Source organism: Egretta garzetta, unplaced genomic scaffold (assembly GCF_000687185.1).
Source record: "Egretta garzetta isolate BGI_Z169 unplaced genomic scaffold, ASM68718v1 scaffold209, whole genome shotgun sequence".
In the NCBI taxonomy this organism is placed as follows: domain Eukaryota; kingdom Metazoa; phylum Chordata; class Aves; order Pelecaniformes; family Ardeidae; genus Egretta; species Egretta garzetta.
The window spans coordinates 2,367,285-2,389,695 of record NW_009260839.1 but is presented as its reverse complement, the minus strand read 5'-3'; the positions used below and the strand labels follow the sequence as shown (position 1 = coordinate 2,389,695).

Here is a 22,411-nt window from a genome sequence, read left to right as displayed (position 1 = left end):
GCTCCGCGTGGCTCCTGCAAGCCCCTGCGTGACCACCTGCAGCACTGAGCTTCCCAAGCCACCTCACAGTTAAAAAGCCAGACCAACTCTATAGATCTATATGCATTAAAAAGGTGTTTCTGTAAGAAAAGCCTTTACCTGTAAGAGTGAGCCCCAGGCTCAAAGGATCAGTTGTGCTGCCTGGTGCTTACAGGGCAGCTGGGCTGAAATCCCGTCAGAGGGAAAATCCCCAAGGGTTTGCCAGGCGTGGGGTGGTTTGGTGGCACATGCGGTGGCCGGTCAGTGATTTTTGGCCAGGGAAGCCACCCTGTGCCATGTGGTGATGGCGTGAGCCTGGCTAATGGGGAGGAAAAGTGCAGTGGGGGAGAGGAGAGGAAAGAGTCGGGGGGAATTGCTGCTTGGAGGGAGGGAGGAGCGGGATGCTCCGATAGCCCGAGAGGGGACCCAGTAGTGAACAAATGACCGTGACTTTCTACTCTGTTTCCTTTCAATACTTGAGGCTTTCTTAAACAAAACAACCATCTTCCTGCTTCACAATTTCCCAGCGTACCTCAAGGCATCTTAATTAATCTTCAAAATAATCATTATCCCCGTGAGCCTAATTCTCAGCTCTGGTGGTTGCCCTGTGGCGTCCCTGAGGTGGAAGCACAAGGAGCCCTTGGGCACGCAGGGCTGTTTTAGACCAAATAAGGTGTGCCACTGGTGACAGCAGCTGGAATGGATGCATTTAATTTCTGATACAAGCCAGTGAAGTAGTTACACCAGATCAGAGTTTGATCTGTTATCTGCTATTGCACAAAGCGATGTCAAGGGAGAAAAAGGAGAGTGGTGCATCTTCTGTGCCTGAACCTGCATCGCCTGCTCAGCTTTAGGCAGCCAGGGATGCCTGCGGCAAGCCTGTGCTAGCCCTGAGCTAAAGCCCTGTTACAGAAGCTGCTGATCGGTACCGGAGCAAAGGGAGAGGCTGTGGTTTTGGCTGTACAAGGTGGGTGCTCCCAGCAAAAGTCTGAGGAATTCCTGGAGTATTTCTTTTAACTGGCGACTGTTGCCTTTATGGATTCCCATGCAGGCATTGGAAACCTGAGCGCTCAATGATTTAGCCCTTATTTGGTTAAGTTTTTGACGTTAAGGTTAAGAGGAGGGAGGAAAAAAAAAAAGGAAAAGTGAATCTACTCACCAAGACTAATCTCTTCAGTGAGATCTTGACAGGCACTGGAAACCCACACGATTTTAAGCAGATGTTTTGCTGCAGCTCGCTGTCACGCGCAGAGCCCGAGCCCTGTCCTGCCGCAGCAGCGTCCTTCTGAGGGGTGTGTGGTACTGAATTCGGGCTTTCTTTTTTATTAATGTTTTACTCCTTTTTGTGCAGATTGCTAGCTTCCTGCAGCAGCTCCAGGTTTTGGCTCGACATTGCCAAAGGCATATTTTTATTATTGTGTAATGGGTCTGCGCCTCTTCCTCCGTCACGTGGCATGGGAAGAAATTTTTACGCACATATGGCTGGAAAGCTCTTGATGCTTGGGGAGCTTTTCCCTTTCTCTCTTTCTCTTGCAGCCTTGTATGAAAGGCTCAGGAGTTGCCTGGATCATTTCTGACCAATTCTGTCCCTCTCTGCTGTAGCTGCGGCCCGCACAAGCAGAATTTGTAAGGGGATGGTAACACAAATCAAACTAGGGAACAACTTTGATGGTTGATCCTGGAGCACTAGCAAGGGAAGCAAATCCTGTTCTAAGGGTGGAAACTCACTCCTAAAACAATTTAGACCAACAGGTAATGGCAGATCACTCCAGGCTTGAATTAAAGGACATCATCGGGAAGCAGCAGCTTTGCAAAGGCGAATTTTGAGAGGAAACTGCATGTACCTCAGTGCTGCTTCAGGTGGATGCGCAAGACAAAACATGGAGACTTTGCCATGGGGATGGCAGGACAGGAATGCTTCTGTCTTTGGAAAGGGTTGAGGTTTTGTTTTAAGCTTGCAAAGTAATTACAAACCCCCTAGCAATTGCTTAAGGTAAGGCAGTAACACCAGAAACTGGCTGAAGCCAGAGTTTGGCTTTAGCTCTGCCGCCCCCGAAGTGTTGAGTCGCAGTAAATTCCTGTCGCTTCTTGTTTCTCCGCTGCAGCAAGTCATGGTGTTACAGCTCCCAGCAGTGTTGATATCCCAGCTTATCCCAGCCCATTAAATCCACAATGTGTAAATGCCTTACGACTCTTAAAACTGACAGTGCTTCCCTAACAGCCCCCGGGGAGGGGTTTCCTGACCCCACTCCCCCCTGCCCATCCCCTCCTTCCCTCCCTTCCTCCCTGCTTGGCAGGACAGTTGGTGGTGCTGCCAGGGTTGGTATGGGCCAGACTTGTCTTTTTAAGGGAGTGGTGGGGAGACCCTAAACAGGAGCTGCAAGGTGACCCAGACACAGAGCCTGGTCCCTGGGCTGGCAGTGTGGGAGGTTATGGGGGACCTGACCCCCTGCCGGGAGGGCAGCGATTGCCCTGGAGCCGTGTCACCCACGCAGGGTGGGTTGCTGGTGCTCCTGGCCACGGTCTGTGGGTCCTGGTTGTGGGTGCATGGTTCCTGCTCTGCCCTGGCTAGGATCCTGCATGGGGCTTGGGACAGGCGTGTGCTCAGTGGCCGGGCTCCAGGTCCTCCCCTGCTGCTCTCCAGCCAGTAAATATTTTCTGCTCAGCGCAGATTATCAACTGATTGGGAGTACACTGGAGGTATCATTCCTTACACTGACAGAATTCATTCTTATCAGAGCTGTTGTGGGTTTTTTTTTTTTAAGCTCTCCCCTGCACTTGTTGTTGGAACATGGTGGGAATGGGTGTAACATAAAAATGAAGTATGTATACAGTTTACTTTGTGAATTGTGAGCAGTTCAGCTGCTCCTGGGAGGGGTGGGAATGCTTAGCTGAGGAAGTGCAGGGCTGTTTTTGTGCTGTCCCGCAGAGCTCCTTCAGAGCTGGCACCCCAGCTCCCTGAGGGCTCAGCAATGTTCCCTACCATTGGACAGATCCTGCCCCCCTGCGTCCCCCAAAGCCACGCAGTCATCACCTGAAATCTCACTGGGGTAGGGGCTCTTTTGGAGAAGCTGCCATACAGCTGCAGAGCTCTGCTGTGCCCGTGGGGAGCTGGCCCCCCGCATTGGGGTGAGCACAGGTAGGGGCACCCCCGACATGGGCTCTGAGAGCCGCTCTCCCCCAGGGCAGCTCTGGTGATCGGTTGAATATGAATTCTCACTTTTTGCCTGTTTCCATAAAGTTTGTAGGAACCCAGTTCTCTTGGAGAGCCTCTTCCACCTGGGTGTGGGGCTGGAGTCAGCCAAAAAGCTCAAGGCATTGCACTTGCTCAGGGCCTGCTGCAGGTTCCTTGGGAAACCAGATGAGAACTTCCTCTGGGCTTTGCCAGGGTGCCAGTCAGGTTGGCCTGGGAAGCCACAGCAGTTTCCTTATATGCTAATGGTGTTGGAAGAAAAAGCTCTTATGTTTATCCCAAACCTGTCCTATAGCAGCTGTGCTGGGGCACTGGGGCTTTGGGATGGGTGTGAAATGAGCCAGGGACGAAACAGTGCTTGAAGATAGAGCAGCCCTGCTGGGCAATTCAAGGTGTGACTGGGGAAGCAGCAGATATTGGTGGTTTGTGCCCGGAGCCCCAGGGTGTTGAAGGCAGCGAGAGCCTGACCTAATTCAGCGGCGTGGGGAGAGGCAGCGCTGGGAAGCTCCCGCCAGGCAGATGGAAAATATGTCGTGCTGCAACGCCGAGCCGAGCTCACCCGGGGTCCCAGACAGCTCTGCTGGAGAACATGTTTGGCAGCACATTTTGTAAAATAAATAAACTGCCCGTTCACAGTGAAACAGAGCAGCCCTGGGTCTCGGTTCTCAGTTCATTTTTTTTTCAGCTAGCCATTGCAGAGAAGCGTTACAAGAGATTGTGTCCCATCTGTGCTGCTTTTTAGCAAAAGCCTTCTGCCACGACTATTGCGGTTTTCCCCATTGATCACGGGGAAGGCGGCTCAGTGCTGCAGTGTGGGGAGCCAGCTCGGGCTGACGTCTGCCTTGGCAGACCCCTGGGGGACATGCGTAGGGCTGGGGTGCAGGTCCCCACCGTGGATGGGCTGCTGGGGCTTGTTGTGGTGCTTCCTCCTTGGCAGCAAAGCTGTGCTGCCCCTTGTTGTCCCTGTGCTGGCCCAGGTGGTGCTGCCTTGCCCAGGCTGGATGCTGCTCCTGGCTGGCGTGGTCCTGTCCCCCTGCCTGCATCCCCCACCAGTGCCCCCAGCACAACGTGCCGTGGCTTCATATCCTTTAGATGCAGCTTGTGGGGGGAACGCATGGCTCGTGTGGCACGGGAAAGGCGCATTGTCCAGCACCTACAGAGTAAAAAGTGTAATTGTCGTTCCGCTATCTCCTGTGCACGTGCAAACGCGAATGCCTAAAGGTGAGCGACCGCTGGCTCCCACCCCGGGACGGCAGGACGGGGCTGTGTCCCAGCGAGGATTTCCCCTTGTTGGCTTTCTGAGCACTAATGTGTTTTACCATTACAGATACCGACCTTGCAGCAATGACTTCGTAACCAAATAAAATGACTCAGCAAATGTCAAAATAGCTGCAGCTCACCCAGAGGCTGGAGACAGCCTAAAATACAGCCTTCCTGTTGCACTGGGTGATGGCAATGAAAGCGTACCTCTCTTCAAAGATGTGTAGGTGCTTTGGGGTTTTTTTGGGGAGATGCTAATGGGAAGGAAAAAGCATTTTTCTACCCGACAGGCCTCCTGGCTTAGCGTGGACTGGTGATTTGAGTAATTTTTATTGCCCTGCCTAAAAGTAGTTTGGAAGTCTGTGAGCAGTCTTCAGAGAGTGATTGTCTCCCTCCAAGAGCCCCCATAAAAATGAGTCAAATCTCTGTTTAAACTTAAAGGATGCCCTTGAGACCATTAGCTCTGCTTAGGAACTGCAGTCCTAACCCATTAAGATAAAAATAAATAGAGCTTATTTTAGGAAGAGGGAAGCAGGAACCAGCCCAAGCACCAGTGAGCCACCGCAAGCACAGTGCAGATATGCTAAGGTTGGGTTTTTTCTTTTGTCTCATGCACCTTCTGATTCAAAGTGAAATTCAGCAATCTTTTTGACTTGCCACGATTGCCTTCTGCCTGGGTATCGAATAACAGAGTTAGACAAGAAAAGACTCTTCTGAAGATGTCTTTATTGTCCCAAATACAAAAAACTCCAGCCCCGCTTCTGGAGTCTGTAGCATCATCGTTAGTGGCCATCCCAGTACCTGGGGACATGGGCAGCATTTGCCCAAGCCAGGAAAGCCAGCAACAAATGTCACTTACCCATGTCACGGTACAGTGCCTCTGTCCTTCAGGGCAAAGCAGCAGTCCCCAGAGACGAGTGAAAAATTCCATTGCGTGCAAGCAGTGACAGTCTGCGCAGCTACAGATAAAATTCCCTCTCCTGCTGCTGCTTCCCAAACAGTGAATTTTGCCTTAGAGCTGGCTTTTCTGTTCTCAGAGAATTGATAATTTGATAAAAATGGTCTTTCAGCTATTCCCAAAATATTGAGAAAATACTAGTATGTTGGCAGAATATACTGTCGGGCTGTGCTGCCTCTCTGGTGTTAAAACCTGCAGCCCAGTGCTTTTGCTTCTGCGTGTGCCCAGCATGAGACTTGTTAAAGCAAGAAGGGATGGCCAAGTAAAACCAGAAGCCAGCTGAAGGCACCATTTTCCTTCCCCAGCTTGGGTCTCGGGCAGCCCAGAGGCTGATGGCATAGCCCCCTCCCCACCAGGATGCGTGGAACCAGGAGCGATGCTAGCGCGAGGAGACTCCTTCCCCCGGGCTGCTGCGACAGCCGCCTCGCGAGCAGGGCGCTGCAGCAGGCGACTTCAAGCTCAGGCCTTGCGATTCCCCAGTGCGCTGTTAGCGTACGTCGTAGCAGCTTGCGAATGAAGAGCAGCAATGGGTTAAAACTCTGCTGTGAGGTGGTGTTGGAGCCAGAAGTGTAGTTCTTAGCTTTATATTAAAAATCAAGAACAAAGGAATGTGCAAAGGCGCTAAGGAAGTAAATGCATCTGCAAAAAGGTCCCACTCCTAAGATACATGGTGGGAGCTTATCGAGCAAGGGGCCAAGGGCTGTGCTTGGATCCAAATGCAGTGCAAATGAGTGGCTGGGTGGAGGCTGTTTCTAAAATGCTTTAGAATTACTGGACTTACTTTTAAGACTTTGTAGCTTAGCAATTTTGCATTTGCTAATCTGTCTGCTGAGCAAGGTCTTCTCAGGCAAAGTGATTTTTTTCTCTGTTGCACCGAGGTCTGAAATGCATTTTGCAGAAGCAAAACCCATCACTATCTACTACCCCAGAGGGCTTCTGGTCTGGTCATCTAAGAGACCTGAACAAATTTGTTTCATGTAAAGTATCTAAGTTTAAGTTAGGATGGTATTTCTGTCTCTTTCTTTGTTGCATCCAGCAAAATGAATGCAAACAGGAGCACTAACAGAACAACAAGGAGTAGCCTGCACGTAGTTTAGGCCACAGTGTTTTGGTCTGAGTAGAGTAATTAAAGTTATACCCCAAAGTGGTATGGAAAACTGCAGTTACTGGGTTGCACTAGGCACTAATGGGCACGGAAAATCCTGTCTCTTCTGTTGTTTTTTCTTTTTCCTACAAGTTGAACTCTATTCCATCCTTAACTAATTCTCAACAGCCTAAAACAATTATGCTCACATAGAACAGTGCATCTCTTTCATTAACCCACTCAGGAAAGCCATAAAGATCCAATTACAAAGAAATATGGAGCCAGTAAAAGAACTACCTTCTGGCATGCCTTGAAAGATAGCACAGAATGCTAAACTTTTCAGCAAAAAAATAGAGAATGTTTTAATCTACATGTTTTAAAAATGCAAATGTCTTCAGATCAGCTGGCTAGCGCGTGGTTTGCAGACTGAGCATGCCTCAGCCAGCCAGCACTCAACAGGATTAAAAATGAGGCAATTGAAGCAATTGTTGAAAAGGGAGTTAAGAAAATAATTTTTGAGCTTTGCCAAGGGCAAGATTCAGTGAAAGCTGCCCTGACTGTGCTGGGAGGGTCTGTCTCGTGTTATGATTTGGGAATTTGACTAGTCTGTGTTACCAGGCTAAGGAACGGCTTCTTGCCTTGCTTCTATCCCTGGGCAGCAACTCCACTTCAGTGCCTCTTGCTAGGGTATGCTCATTTTCATTGTACGTTTGTTGTTGTCCAAGCTAGCCTACAAACTTGTTGCAAACTCATTTTTGAAAGGAAAAATTCTTCTTGTGCAATAGGAAGCAGTCTTTGGATATGCAGTCATATCACCTGCCAAATCCAAGGGGAAGCAGATGGAAGAAAATTAATCCTCGTGATCAGATCCACAATGTTCTTTAACATTTAACCTTTATGATATAAATAGGACAAGTTTTGGGCTTTATTTGTCCTTTAACTGTTGAGACCGATCCAGACGCGATCTACTCTGCATCACTCACAAGCTCAAGGAACTGTATTTTGAATAAAACACTACCAAGCGCTTTTTCCCCTAGAGCTGCCTTTCTGCTTCACCAGAGAGAAAACTGGTCCATCTTCCCCACAAGGTCTCTCTTAGCAGAGGGAGCCAGGGCATGCTAGAAGGTACAGTCATGTCTTCAGGTATTGAAAAGAAAATCCATCCACATGAGTATGCTTAAGGTGGAATTCAGTAGGTTTATTTGCAATAAACATCTCTCTGTAGCACTGAACACGTTATGTTGGTTTCTAAAATACAGGTACCTTTTACTGTCTCCCCATTTTTCTCTTGAACTTAAGAGAAATACTCACTAAAAAAAAAAAGTTTAAATCAGAACTTTACAGGCTGCCTAGACTGGCGAATTATTTGTTCTTCATTCTGAATTGTCTCCTTTACTCTATAAAGAATCAAGTCTCTAGCTACTTTTAGAAAGGTATCTATCTAAATATCTCAAGGAACTGATAACACAGACCCTTCTGACATCTGATCTTCCCTTGAACTGAACTTGGCACTAGGACAGCAGCAGTTGGTATCTCTGCAGCTGGAGGTATGCTGGCCAGAACTTCCGATGTTACAGCCCTGAGAAGAGCAATAGTTCACAGTTCAGCCAATGCAGAAGAATCACGCAAGGACAGTTTGCATTCAGGACGTACCAGAGGATCTCTGGAACACAGCAAATACTCAGCCTAAAATTTTGATCAACCATGAGAATATCACTGATAGTTTTAATACAGAACTACATTGCAGGCTAATGCAGAATTTCCATTATCAGCATTCCTGTATGCGAAATTATAATACTCAATTCTTAAAGCAGCTCTGAAATCACACATGACACTTAAATGTATGTTTATTGTATGTAATTAATTGTGGAAACCAGCCGTTTTCCCTTGAAGTTATCCTTAACCTAGAAATGTCAAGACATGAGCTGATGTGGAAACCCTGAACGTGACTCACTAGTATAGCAGAAGGAAAACTGTATCCCTAATATTTTTCCCCCTCTGACTGTCTAAATCCACATTGTTTGTGAAAACATAAAAGCAATTTCTGCAAAAGCTGATTTCTACTCTTTAGAAGTTTTTCCTTCCTGGTACTTGGTTATATTAACAATTCCACCCCCAGATCTTTGATCTCACTACTTCGTTTGTGTGTTTTTTTTTTTTTTTTTTTTTTTAAGCGCTAGGAAGATTTTAAAATCAAGTTTTATAACATAGAAGTCCACAGTCATATTTATAAGTCTTACAAAATAAAGTCTGCATTCAGAATTAGTATTTCTGTACAAAAAGGGGGAAAGCAGACTTGGAGAAAACCTAATAAAAAAAGGAAACCAGCTTTACAGGTGGAAATTATAGGTACAACATGTTACAGGCATAACATACTGTTTCCTTTGCTTCTAGTAACTTTAACTTCCTTCCTTGTTTACAAAGTGGAAATCGTAATCAGGTTCTTAATTTTAAAAAGAAAAGCCAGGATTAGAGAGTCTTCCTTGTCCTACCATTCATTAATACAACCACATTACATGTGGTTATAAAAGCCACGTTTAGTAAGACAATTTAAGCCTTCCAACTCTAAATTCATGCTGTGACGTTTTTTACCCATTTCTTCAACTTTTCATAGTTAAAGGAGAAAACGTAAGGACTAGTATTGCCAAAACAATGCAGATGCTGCTTCACATTATCATAAGGTATTAGCGCCTGACACTTGGTATTGCACCATGTAACAGGATTCTGGGAGTTTTAAGGGTAGGATGAATACTGTTATCAAACAGAAAACCAAAGAACTCACATCTCTGCAACTGAAATTTTTATGTTAACACCTGCAGAAACAGAATTAGAATTTAAAAGCTCTCCAGTCAGATTCTCTTAACCTCTTCATTAAAAAGGCTGGACAGTATTTAAGACCTTTATATTAATTTAACCAAAACTGTACAAAGCAATCAATCTTTACGTTTCCAAAATACTTACTACAAAGTGATCAAGAAACTTTCTCCTTTTAAAGCCATGTGACAGGCAACTCCCCTTACAAATATGAGGCCTCAGTAGCTGTATTGGGTTTTTTTCAACAATTTTTGTTCTATATTGACACCTGCTGACCATTTCTTTTGAGTAGTCAGTTTTACTGAATGTATCATGACTTTATGCACATATTAGTTAACCAAACAAACCTAGAATTCCAGCATCAGATTTTTTTCTCTTCCAATAAAGAATTTACAGAGTAGGTATAAGTCTTTTATATATACACATAATTTTATGTATGTGTGTTTATATACTTGTGACTGTATATGTACACATACACACACATATAAAATTGCTTTAAGTACTGGACTGCTTACGTCTGTTGAAAGAAGTTTTCACCAACAACTTTGGTGCAAAGAAAGCTCTCTCTATTTCTAGCACTTGTTAGATATGTGGAAGGTAAGCAAGTGTCCACAGAGTTGTAAACAAGTACAAAAAACAGTCTTGTACATTGGAATGATTTTCACCGTGACTACTGTCCAAGAAAAGAGGCCATGGGATCATCAGGTCTCTGACGTTTCATTCTATAGGCTTCCATTTCCTCTTCTGTTGGCTCCCTGGTTTCATATACGCTGTTGTATGGTCTCTTCCTCTCATCTAACTGCATGATTTCTTTAACATGGAGAAGACGAGCCTCTTCTGCATTTAGTGCCTGAAATAAAAGCAAAGGGAAAAAAAAAAAAACCCCACAATGAAAGCTAAGCAAAAAATCCAGTGCTAGTTTGTAATAGGTGCCAGTATAATGAACAAGCAGCAGGCAGAATGGTGGGATAAGCAACACACATCTGTCTGGCCCACCTACAGCACACATCATTTAATGCTCATTTTTTAGTGTTTAACATAAAATGATGGTAAAATGATATTTAGCAAACAAGATACTTTAATCTCTTTCCAGTTGTCCAAATCAAGTAAGAAACTCCTTGGCTTTACCTAAAACGTAATCATGATCCAGCAAAAGTACAAAAGCAGACAGGCAACCATGTGATCTTAGGGGGTTGGCTTTGTTTGTTGGTTTTTTTTTTTGTTTGTTTGGGTTTTTTTGGTTTTTTTTTTATTTTAAATGCTTTTTAAAATACGTATTATCCCATTCCTCAAACTACTATGGCTGCTCCTTCTTGCTACTGAAAAGAAGTTGCATTTGTACAATGCTTTGATTAACCATAGTTTAACATTAGTTTCACATGCTGAATATCCAGAGGCAGGCTGCTGTGCTTGTGGAAGGGCTGTTCAGCAGCAGCCACTAGATAGATAGCTCGGTGAATGGATTCCTTGCATCAGCTGTGAGACTGGGCCCAAGTCTGGGCTAAAAAGTGCTAAGTTAAGCTTTGACAGCGCCTTTGATCTCTCTATCATTCTTCAATAACCAAATTGTGTTCTGCAATGTCTTTTATAGATCTAAAGCTATAATAGGTGCCTAGAAAGGAAGTGTTCTATATCTTCTAAACCAAGTCTTCCAGAACTAAATATTTATTACGTTTGCCTGAGAAATAGGGAATGTACTTTAGAACATCTAACAGCATTTTAAATTTGCTTTAGCTCAAATTAGCATCAAAGAGCATCCCACAGAATACCACAAGAACTGCACTACAGGCTTCATAAAACTGACATTGTTGTAAAATGTCTTTCAAGATCTTTTTGCCACAAAACCACTAAAGAATATAGTGCACCTTTTTAAGTTTTTCTTGCTTCTTTTTCTCTTCACCCTCGCTATCCGAATTTGAGCTCTTCTTGTGCTTCTTCTTTTTCTTCTCCTTCTGTTTCTCTTGGTGGATCTGTAAGATGGAAAACCAGCTACTGTTAAGATTCAGCTTGCAAACATTACTAATGTTCAAGCCATTAAATCCCAAGCGTCTGTTAATGCTATTTGAAAGCTTAGTTTTCAATAGAGATGTTAATGATCTAATAATGCAGTCCAGTAATTTCCAGAATCATTATGACTTAGATAATTTTGTAGTTATACATATCTTTCCATCTCTTAAAATGGTGAGGAAAAATATCTGCCTTATTCAGAAAGGAAAACGACCTACCTCCAGCAGTGTTTTGGGTTTTGTGATGTGTTCTTCCTCCCTGGGTTGCTCTTCCAGTAGGCTTGCTTCAGTATTCTATATAGTAGACAAGAGGAAGGATACCCATTTACTAAGCACATTTGAAAGCGGAAGGATAAAAAAACCCCCCAAAATCACAACCCCCCCAAAAAACAAACCTTCGCCCAAAAAGCAAAACAGTCTAAGACTTAGGTAGGATGATGAATGCTTTTTAGCTCTTTCCAAGTGATTGATTAGGACAAACTTACAGCAATTTCTTTCCCAGCTTCTCCTGTACAGTATGAGTATTTGACAAATGAGTGGCAGCATTTGTAACCCCACTTGCCTTCTTTCCAGTAAGAACCCCAAATACACTGCAAGAGAAGACACCATAGCAGTTATGTCCACAACAATACTCCCATAAGAAGCAGGCTGCAATTTATTCTTAAGGTTATATTGTGATAAGTAAATTGTTCAGACAATCCGGAAGGAAAAGTTATGAGAAATACTTTTGCAATTTTACATTAGCCTTACAGGTACAGTTTCAAAAAAAGAAAAAAAGCAACAGGATGTGGTCAACTCATACTCCAAGTCAAAGGGGAATACAGTAACTTCCCGTTCAGTTTAAGACTGCCATCGCAACTCCTCAAATTCACATCACAACCATGACAACTTGAAAGTCATCCTTAGTAGAAAAGGGAGAGTGTCACATCTGAGACAGGAGAAATTTATTTGCTGTATTAATTATATTGTGCTGTATCTTACCATAGCTCATTCCCTTCCAATGGGAAGGAATCTAATTTTTTTTATAATTTTTACATGAGCTAGGACTTACTGTATGGTTGTTGATCTTTACATCCTCTTCATATTTAGAGCAAGCAATAGCTTTCTCTTGGCCTTTGATGACTGTTCCATGTCTAGAGTACTCCACGTAATCTTCTGTTTGAGCTAAGAGCAGTTCAGCTGGTGGGGCATCTAGATGTTCTTGTCCTCCATACTAAAATACATACAGAAAGAACATATAATAGTTTTGCAACCCCCTCCCCACCTTTTGTGTAGTTAAACATATGTTCCAAAATCTTCACCTTCAGTACCTTCTAAAGAAGACACAAAAGAAGTGGACGGAGACAGTTTAATCTTTAGTGAATAGGTGAGAGAAATACATCTCCTCCTATGGCCACTGTGGTGGTTTTGGGTGGTGTTTTTTTTGTTTGCTTGTTTGTTGGTGGTGGTTTTTTTTAATGCCTGGAGGGTTACAACAGTGATATTCCTCACTGAAAGCAGAAAAACCTTTCAGACCAAACCAAAAGGCTCTGGTATAACCAGAGCAGTACTTCCTGTCCCCCTCCAAACTTGAATGTTGACATGGCTAGAATCTAAACGGGTTATTTAGTTCTTTATAGGTTGTACAAGAAACCAGTAGCAAAATATAAAATAAGTATTTATCTAGGAGACTGCACCCAAAACTTGAAGTCTGAAAATTCTGCTTTTCACGTTTAAGAGAAAAGAAAAATTTAAAAATAATTTTGGGAGAGAGTTACTTTGGTATTTTACAAAAGATACCACTTTTAAACAGAGTTACTTCGGTATTTTACAAAAGATACCACTTTTAAACAGCAAAAGAATTTTTTCAACCACTCGTATTATTTAAAAAACCCAATTTCTCACTCCTCCTACATACTGCTGTCAGATTTTTCACTGGAGAAATTCTGACAGTTAAGGGAAGAGCTCCCAATAACCCAAAGAAATACCAGCAGATCTTCAAAGGTTCCTGTATTAAATAAAACAATTAATCCAATTGATGATATAGCATATATAGATATAAAAATATTTTTATAAATCTAAGCTGCTGAGAACAGCTGATGCATTTTCACGTAGCTTTAGTAATCTTATTTGTTCCCCAAGACCCAGACTTCTAACTCAACAGAATTGTTGTTAAATAAAAACAAACGTCTATTACCTTCTCTAGGATGCTTTCTTTCTGCTGTGCCTTGAAATCTTCTTTTTTCACTTTGAAGGATTTATAAAGTAGCTCTAATTTTGTAGGGTCTGCTTGAAGATGAACTTCAGAGCCTTTGTCATAAGCCTCCCAAGCAAACACTGTGTACATAAGAGGTTTCACTCAACATTTATTCCAAAACTGACATGTGCATTCAAATTACAATCTTTAATTCTGTAGTTATCTAAAAGAAAGCCTCAATCTAAAAATATTTATTTCTCTTTTGCAAGAAAGAAGTCTTTGAAGTCCATTTCCTTAAAAAAAAAAACCCCAAAACACTTACACTGCGTCTGCGCCATTGAAATGGTATCTCCAGTGTAGCGAACAAAGTTGTCACCTGCGTAACCAACTCTGCAGAAAAGAACAATATGATTCTTAGCATTCAAGTAACAAGATTTCCTTTTAAATACAATCATAGTACATCAATAGGAAAGTAAAAATTCTCTTTTGTGCCCTGAGAGTTAAAAATGGGGGAGAGGAAGGAGCATTCAACTCAATACACGAAATGAAAATCTAGGGTCCCCATAGAGTCATGGAAGCATTAGACAGCAACTTGGAATACTTGATGCCTATGTTTATATGGAAACATCTCATGACACAGACCTGGAGCTTTGTCTGGGATACCAAGTGCCATGAATCAAGCTTACATCTAATTGCACAATAAATACGCATGAATGGTAGGCGATATTCTAGCATAGTGATTTTCAGCTCTTGGACTTGTGAATTTCTCCTCCTGCCCAGACCCAGTGTATTTTACTGGGTTAAAGCCTGGCAATAGCTTTACTGCTCTCAGTTACCTTTTGCACACCCTTTGAAGAGATTAACAATGAGTATATGAAACACAGGTTGAAAAATGAAATAAAGTTAACAATTCAATTTCCCACGCTTTTCTTCTCCCACTCTGAAAAATTTACAGCCTGCAATGCTGTGGCAGAAACACAGATTCAACAAAGGTCAAATTATGACCCTGGAGAGAAATGAAAGCATCTGCATCTAAAAAAAAAACAACTGACTGGCATTATTCTAGCTGGGGGCAAGGGGAGGTAGAAAGAGCATTATTTGCTAGCATTTAGCCACTGCCATTCTATTTCAGGCAGCAAGCTAAGCCAATTACTGTACTCTAAATAAATGTTTCTACTCACAGCCTGTCTACTCTGTATGTCCACAGCACTACTCAGGTCACGGCAGGGTCATAGCTCAAGTGCTTGAACTGGGTTTTAAGTGAGACAGCCTTATGTGCAGCCAAAAGCCATCCCATGGCATTCTTTAATTAAGTTGCCAAAGCTTTCAGACCTTTTCTATGCAGACCTCATTAATATATGAAGAGCTTTTGCTCCTAATTCAGGCATTTAGTTAGGTACCACAGATAGCCCATGCTAGTCTCCAGTGCTGAATGCCTCCCAACAAACAAGGGATGATACTTAACATTTGGTTACTGAAATACTTTACATAAACATCACTATTGTTTACAGGTATCACCTCTAGATACAGCAGAGTGTTCTAATCCCAGATCATTACACTGAACAGCGGTCCACATACTCTGAAGATTCAGGGCCAGTATTACTTGAACATCGCTTTTACATACTGAAAGTGCTGATAAATAATACAATGTTGTCCACGTTTACTACTACTACTATTCATAACTGACTACAGATTCATTAGTAAAAGACATCAGGTAAAAGAAAATACAAAACCATTAATCTGATTTTTAACAGAGTTTTGTTGGATACACAAGCATGACCCTGTTTTAACTTACTCGTCTGGATTCTTGCCTGTATTGGCATACGGGTTCTCCCTCATTGCTCTTGTTTTGGGATCATAATAAGCAGAGTTTGGATCTAGATTCCTCAAGTACTAGGAAAAATACAAGATACTCAATATTTATGATTTTAAAAGAACTGAAGTTACTACTGTATCCCTCAGCTTAGACATTTTAAAAAGGAGTATCTGTGTAAAAGGATGACCTTGAAGTCATAACATGAGCAGGAATAGAACAGAGAACAGACCTTAACATCCAAACCCCAAGACCCATATGCAAACTTAATAATAACTGAGCAGGCAATTTTTTGAAATTAACTCTCATAAGTACTAAAGAACATCTGTAAAGAATTCTTTACTCACTTTAGCAATATCTTCCCGAATACGTAAATTTCGAACTGTGATGCGTCTTTTAGAGTCAAAGTTCTGCCCAGGCATATCAATGTCATCTGCATATTTATCTTCATCTTCATCTTCGCTGTTATGATCTCTTTCCTAAGGAGAGATGGGAAACTTCTAAATAAAAGAGGACATTCACTCTAGAGACAAGTACGAGAATATGATTCAAGTGGTTTCATTAAAAATTCTGCAATCTCTGTAGTTAAAAGTTAGCATCATTTACTTAGGCTCAAGTGTGCTATCATGCTAATAACATGCTAATCTAGCCACCAGTTTTTAGAAATACTCTTGTTAAAGGATTTCCACTTCCTCATATGGAAACAGTTACAAAAACATAACTGTTTTCTTAAAATCATCACAGTTATCTTTGACAAAACATGCCACGTATTAAAAACTAGTTATTTGCTTGCGTCTCTAAGGTTTGACAACACACAGGAGTTAAAATAAAACCAAAAACCCCTCTATGAAATCCAACCACCTCTGCCCAAAACAGGCAGCCAGTGTCATGAACCCAACATTGAAATCCTTATGCCACCCTTGCTTCACTGTTCCACTAACGACTGGTCCTTTTTTCTGCCCATGGCGTGATGCAGTGGGTAATCATCTTACTGTCTGTGAATTTGGTTCCTCTTCTCCCCACTGGTGTCTTGGGGAGTTCTGCAGCAAACAAAGAGCACATCAGCAGACGAGACAGGATAGTGGAGAAAGGAAAGATGGCAGGGAGATAAAGATGCAAAATACAATTTACCTGTGGCACAAAATGCACAGAGACTGCTATATTTTGAATGTTCTCTGAAAGAGCTTATAAGTGTCTCTATTACAGACATGTGCTGGAGACCTTTTCACTGTATTCCCAACTAAATTTCCAAGCCTTTGCAAGAACAGCAAGTTCTAGAACTGTCGTTGTTATTTAGAGCTTGCTACGCCTTTGAATACTAATGGTTTAAACTAGAATATTTCATATCATGCAAATATAACAAAGATTCAACTCTGAAAGCTTAAAAAAAATAATTAAGAAGATATGCATATGCAAGTATTTAGTTAGGATTGACAGGAATACTGAGCATGAATCAGAAGCCATAATTTAATCTGGAGAAACATAGCCAGAGTTTATTTTTTTTAATCTGCTTTTAGCCTCTAACAGGAGAATACTTGCAGTGGTAAAGGCGGAAACAGCTGTGAGACCTGGGAGACTGACCAGCAAATTGGCAAGAACCAACTATACAAATTGGCATCAGTCTTGGTCATCTCCATCAGAGACAGTTCTTATGTTTCAAACGTTTCTTCTTTCAGATCCATTTTGTAAGGACTAAGTATATGAAGGCAACAATGTTGCCTTGTGCCGAAAACAGGCATCAAAAATAGAATCGTTTCTATCAGGAAGGTCAGAACGCTGTAGTTTGTGGTGGGTTGGAGATTAAGTTCACTCTGCCATCTAGTGACAAAATGCAACATGACAACCTCTGGAAAATGGGAGGCCCAATTGGATGTGGTCTTTTGCTCAGCATTTTCTTTCTTACCATATTGATTAAAAAAACCCTACTTCTTACCAGTAGCAATCTCTACTTTTTCCCCATTTTATAAACTTAGAAATGTCTTTTAAAATTGTAATTTTGTAATAGGAACTTATAGAAGTTAGTGAAAGATGCAAACTTCACAGAGTTATTATAAGCCAGAGGGAAATATATATATGCTCATCCTTCAAATAACCAGAGGCACTGCAAATAGTCATAACAATGACTGAAAAAGAAACAAATTTGGTTCTAAGATACACAAAATGAAGGTATTTTCTTCATCTTAGAACCAGACTTGTTTCTTCTATTCCAATTTATACAAAGCATTACTAAAACAATCCACAGTCATGTAATAGTCATTGCCTCAACATTAATCAGATGTAACAATCTTTAAATACAAAAAAGCATTTCAAAACATAAACAAAACTACTACATGGAAAACAAGTTTTTCTGACTGAAAAATCCGTGTCGTTAATTTTAGCAAGAATAACAATCACATAGAATTTTTGCCCATAAAGGAAAAACAAAGCCACTCTCATTTGAAAGAAGATGCTTCTAATGCTTGAACATGACACAGAATATGCCGGTGCTAGGAAAATCTTTAAATTACTGAAGGGCATAAAAAACAATAGCAGATGCTGTATAGAGAATAAAAGCATCAGAAAGCAGAAATAACCTGCTGCATTTTTATTTGGCCTAAATAAAAATTAATTAGGGATTAGTTTACTTACCACTTGCTCCAGCTTTCCTGATGCTAACTCTTCCTGAAGCTTCTGGGCTTTCAGTGTACGTTTGGCCTATATATCATGAAAATGCATTTGTTTTAGTATTTCTTTTTAATAGCAAGTGTGTAGTAATAAGCATCTCTTGTGACTCCTGTCATTTAAAATCTATTCCTTATTACAAAAAAATGAGGTTTTAATTCTCTGGATGCTTGTAAGAAATCAGCAGCCTAGAGTTTCTCTCCTCTACTCCTATGCTTTACCATACTGTTTTTTGAGTAAAGGAAGCTACATATATACTAACCATTTCACTATTTTATATTATACTGTCAAATAAAGCAGTTTACTAGAGCTCATGAAGTTATACCATTACTTCATGCATCCTAACTTAAGAAAGAGATAGCTTTAGTTCAATAGTGTTTAAGAACAAACATGTTTTATTATTGTGTCCTCATAACCTAGTTAGGAGCTCCCAGTGCTTAAGGTACTTAATGACTGATGCTGCAAGCATTTATGTTTCGTCCAGGAAGCACCAAAGTCTCAAGTGAGATTCTAAAGTAGCATGTAGTTTGACATCATAGAACCACAGAACAGTTGATGTTGGAGGTACTTCTGGAGACTGTCAAGGACAATCCCCCTGCTCAAAGCAGGCTTGCCTAAAATGGGTTCCCCAGGACCATGTCTATTGCACATTTTGATTACTCCAAGAATGGAGACTCGTCAGCTTTACTGGGCAAGCTGTTCCACTGTTTGATCACCCTTACAGTAGAACATTTTCTTCTCACGTTTAAACAGAATTTCTTGTATTTCAATTTGTGCCCACTGCTTCTTGTCCTGTCACGAGATACTACTGAGAAGAGCTGTCTCTGCCTTTAAACTCTCCCATTAGACACACTGATCAGATCAGATTTAGCATTAAATGTTAAAATTAAATTAATTAAACCATTAGCTTTCCTATGCACTGTAGGAAAATACTGAGCACCAGGCACTGAAGGCAGTTAGTTAGGCACCTACCTATCTTCTGGAACTGGCCTAACTTCCAGCCAAGGTAGTGAACAATTATTTTTTTTCTTCTGAAAAGTTTATGGCTTTGGTGCATAAAGACAGAAAGTTAAGTGCAACAGCAAGGTGCTGATTTGCACAGAGACAAGCACCGTCTACTGCCCCATCATGGTAACAAAAAGCATTCGTAAGGAAAATAACATGAATGAGGTTACAAAATAGATATAGATTTATCGGTTCTAATACAGCCAAATAATAAATTCCTTTCTTGCCTGCAATTCAATCTGCACCTTGGGTAATAAATTCTGAGGCTTGTCTATTAAAAAGTAAGCAATCTGGAGAGATGCTTCACTTATTGTGCAGACCCATACTCGGTTGCCAGTTCTGATCTGAATTTTCAGTTTAAGCAGAGTTTGCTATCAAACACAGAATCCACCTCGCTTTTTCATTGCGAATACAGCACAAGTTCTAACATTAACAGAACATATAACAAACATTCCTCCTCCCAGCCAAGCCAAACACTGAAACTTTCCCCTGTAAGGCATAGCACCTACATACCAAATCAACCTTGGAATATTCCTCTACAATCTTCATGTGCTCTTCTGGGTTATAACCATTCCAACGATCTCGCTTTCCGTCATAATCAAACATCAGTTGAGGCTGCACATGTTCATCTGGGGCAATATTCATGCCTGTGTATTTTGCTCCAACTTTCCTGGGTCTCTGAAATGAAAAAAATTGGCTAGATCAGTCCATTAGACTAAAATATGTTACTCGCTCAGATATCCCTTTAAAAACAGTATCGATCAGGCTCTTCTAAAGCCAGTTAAATTAAGCACTACAAGCCTGTGAATTGTAAATAAATGCAAATAGTTAATTTCTGTATTTTAAAGTCATGCAACTCACGCCAAACCCCATCAATTTCTAACTATTTTCCACAATTAAGAAAGCAATTAAAACATTTTCTGGGGATGGCTTCTAGCTGACATGAAACAGACAGACAGGCACAGCAGCACTTGAATTAAAACAAATTAACATGAAGAGCTAAACTCTTTTACCATTTATTGCAGTGCTTATCACAAACAGAATTGAAGAGCAAAACCCTGAATAGTAACATTTTTCCCTTCATTTTTTCTACAGAACAATTTCTTTAGAAATTTTCAATCCACCTTTCAATACTTTTAACCTTTTTCAAAACTAGTAATTTTTATTTATAGCTAGCTATTTTTCACTAAGATTAGAATTCACATTGTTTTCAAAACCATTAAAACAGAAGTCAAGTTTACCTCCATGCAGTCTTTCTTTTTGTGTGTCAATGCACCACAGTTCTCGCAAGCTCCTTTACGGTATCTAGTTGCTATAGCATGCTAAACAACAAAAAAAGAGAGCATTGTACAAACTTATACAAGATTCATATACATGTTCCCAACAACTAATTCATTTTTTCAATAAACCTGAAGTGCGTGTGGTCTACCCAAACACAGAACATGTATTTTGATTATTACAAAACACTGTGACTTGCCTGATGAGAAAGTATTCCCAGCTCTGGTCCCTCTAAAAACATGCAAGCAGAGTTACATCTTTATAGGGAATCAATGTCTCTTCTCTTATTTCCTCGTGAAATCAAACAAAATCTCTATTTTGTGACAAAAATATTTTGCATACCTCTTGAACTCCTCGCTTGTACCAGTCTCCAGAGGAGCTATACTGTTTCTGCTTCTCTGGCTGAGGTCTCTGATGCTTTAGTGTAGGTCTTTTAGAGGGATCTATGTACCATGGTACTGAGGATATGTACTGAGGAATATGAGGATTGATATCCCTGTAAAAGATGTTGTGTAATAAATGCACAGCATATGGAAAAAAAACCCACAACAACTTAGCCTAACAAATAATTCTCCCATTAAAGTTCAGTGCTTTAGGAATGATAATAAAATAATATTGTTACAATGCATTGCAAAATAAGCTCTAACTTAACTAGATAAACACAAGTTTTCATTGAGATTTTGTTGCCATCTAATCCACCTCAAATCCTGACTCCAAATCAAATACCTTATTCTATGCAATGTTACTGAGCATAAAACCAGTAGTGTTTCTCTTCTCAGAAACACAAGCCTTGTAGAAGCAAGAGAGAGGGAACAGATAAGATATACAGCAAATTTCCCCAGTACTACGTTTTGATCACTTTTAAAATACGCTTGTAAGTAGCCACATAGATGGGACTTTTTAGCAGCACCATCAGTAGATCACAGTAAATAAACATTGAACCTACATTTTTTCAGAAAATATCCATTTTCTGAGGATGACTAGAATGTTAAAAGCAAATTCAGATAGTTCAACTATTTACTTCTGCAATGACTCACATAGAAATCATTTATCACCCTGTCACGGTTTAACCCTGGCCAGCAACTAAGCCCCACACAGCCCGCTCACTCACTCCCCCCTGGGGGGGATGGGGGAAGAGAATCAGAAGGGTAAAAGTGAGAAAACTTGTGGGTTGAGATAAAGAGAGTTCAACAGGTAAAGCAAAAACTGCCCACACAAGCAAAGCAAAGCAAGGAATTAATTCACTCCTTCCCACCGGCAGGCAGGGGTTCAGCCATTTCCAGGAAAGCTGGGCTCCATTACATGTAACGGTTACTTGGGAAGACAAATGCGATCACTCTGAACGTCGTCCCCCCCTCCTCCTTCTTCCCCCAGTTTATAGACTGAGCATGATGTCATATGGTCTGGAACAGCCCTTGGGCCAGTTGGGGTCAGCTGTCCTGGCTGTACCCCCTCCCAGCTTCCTGTGCCCCTGGCAGAGCAGAGGAAGCTGAAAAGTCCTTGACCAGTCTAAGCACTGCTCAGCAACAACTAAACCACCAGGGCGTTATCAACATTATTCTCAAAATCCAAAACACAGCTATTAGGAAGAAAATTAACCCTATCCCAGTTGAAACCAGGGCATACCCTCATGATTATTCTGTAATCACAACAGGAAAAAAGACATTTTTAACTAGCAGCTTTAGAATAACCCTAGCTTTAATAAAACTTACTTTCCTTCTTCATCCACTTCAGCAGGTGCATTTCCTAGTTTTCGTTGTTCTTCTAATTCCTTCTTTTTCCTCCAGTCTTCCCTTGTCATCTTCTTTGGTTCCTCCAGGCTTACATCATTTGATCCTCCTGAAGAAGCACTGTTTATTACCGTCCCTGATGCCATCTTGGTTTTATCCCTGTAACTAAAAAGAAAAAAGTCTTATAGTTCAACTCTACCTGACAGCAGTTTTTCAACGTGGTTTTGCATCGTTGCGTTAAACCAGTTATGCTATATTACGCATTTTGACGTACGTTTTTTCACAAAAATACGCACCAGTGCCAAAAAAAAAAAAAATTATCTCATTAACGTTTCTCTTCTCTAACGATACATGCTGGGGACGAAGAGCAGCGGCTCTGCATACAGCGTCAGGACGCGCGCTATCGCCCTCCCCA

General features: G+C 41.4%; 1 protein-coding gene across 2 annotated transcripts; it reads right to left on the bottom strand.

The window, feature by feature from the left end:
• Nucleotides 1-8,653: 8,653 nt before the first annotated feature.
• Nucleotides 8,654-22,403, bottom strand: SLU7 (SLU7 homolog, splicing factor). Of its 2 annotated transcripts, XM_009647075.2 has the most exons (16): nucleotides 22,293-22,403; nucleotides 21,979-22,161; nucleotides 20,609-20,762; nucleotides 20,230-20,310; nucleotides 19,502-19,666; nucleotides 17,951-18,016; nucleotides 16,315-16,362; nucleotides 15,670-15,801; nucleotides 15,305-15,402; nucleotides 13,832-13,899; nucleotides 13,510-13,649; nucleotides 12,385-12,546; nucleotides 11,819-11,923; nucleotides 11,553-11,627; nucleotides 11,193-11,297; nucleotides 8,654-10,177 (listed from the first exon to the last, which is right to left on the bottom strand). In XM_009647075.2, the coding sequence occupies exons 2-16, from the start codon at nucleotides 22,140-22,142 to the stop codon at nucleotides 9,998-10,000; spliced, it is 1,743 nt and encodes a 580-aa protein (XP_009645370.1). In that variant the 5' UTR covers nucleotides 22,143-22,161; nucleotides 22,293-22,403; the 3' UTR covers nucleotides 8,654-9,997. The 2 variants fall into 2 exon arrangements, with proteins under 2 accessions (XP_009645370.1, XP_035758371.1); XM_035902478.1 differs by lacking the exon at nucleotides 16,315-16,362.
• Nucleotides 22,404-22,411: the final 8 nt, after the last annotated feature.

Bases quoted from the DNA above. Each gene is read 5' to 3' on its own strand.
- SLU7 (XM_009647075.2), bottom strand. From the start codon at position 22,142: ATGGCATCAGGGACGGTAATAAACAGTGCTTCTTCAGGAGGATCAAAT. The intron at 11,924-12,384 runs GTAAGTCCTAGC...CTTCTCTTGCAG, and splicing joins TAAAGATCAACAACCATACA to TGTATTTGGGGTTCTTACTG. The intron at 11,298-11,552 runs GTAGGTCGTTTT...TCCATCTTACAG, and splicing joins AACCCAAAACACTGCTGGAG to ATCCACCAAGAGAAACAGAA.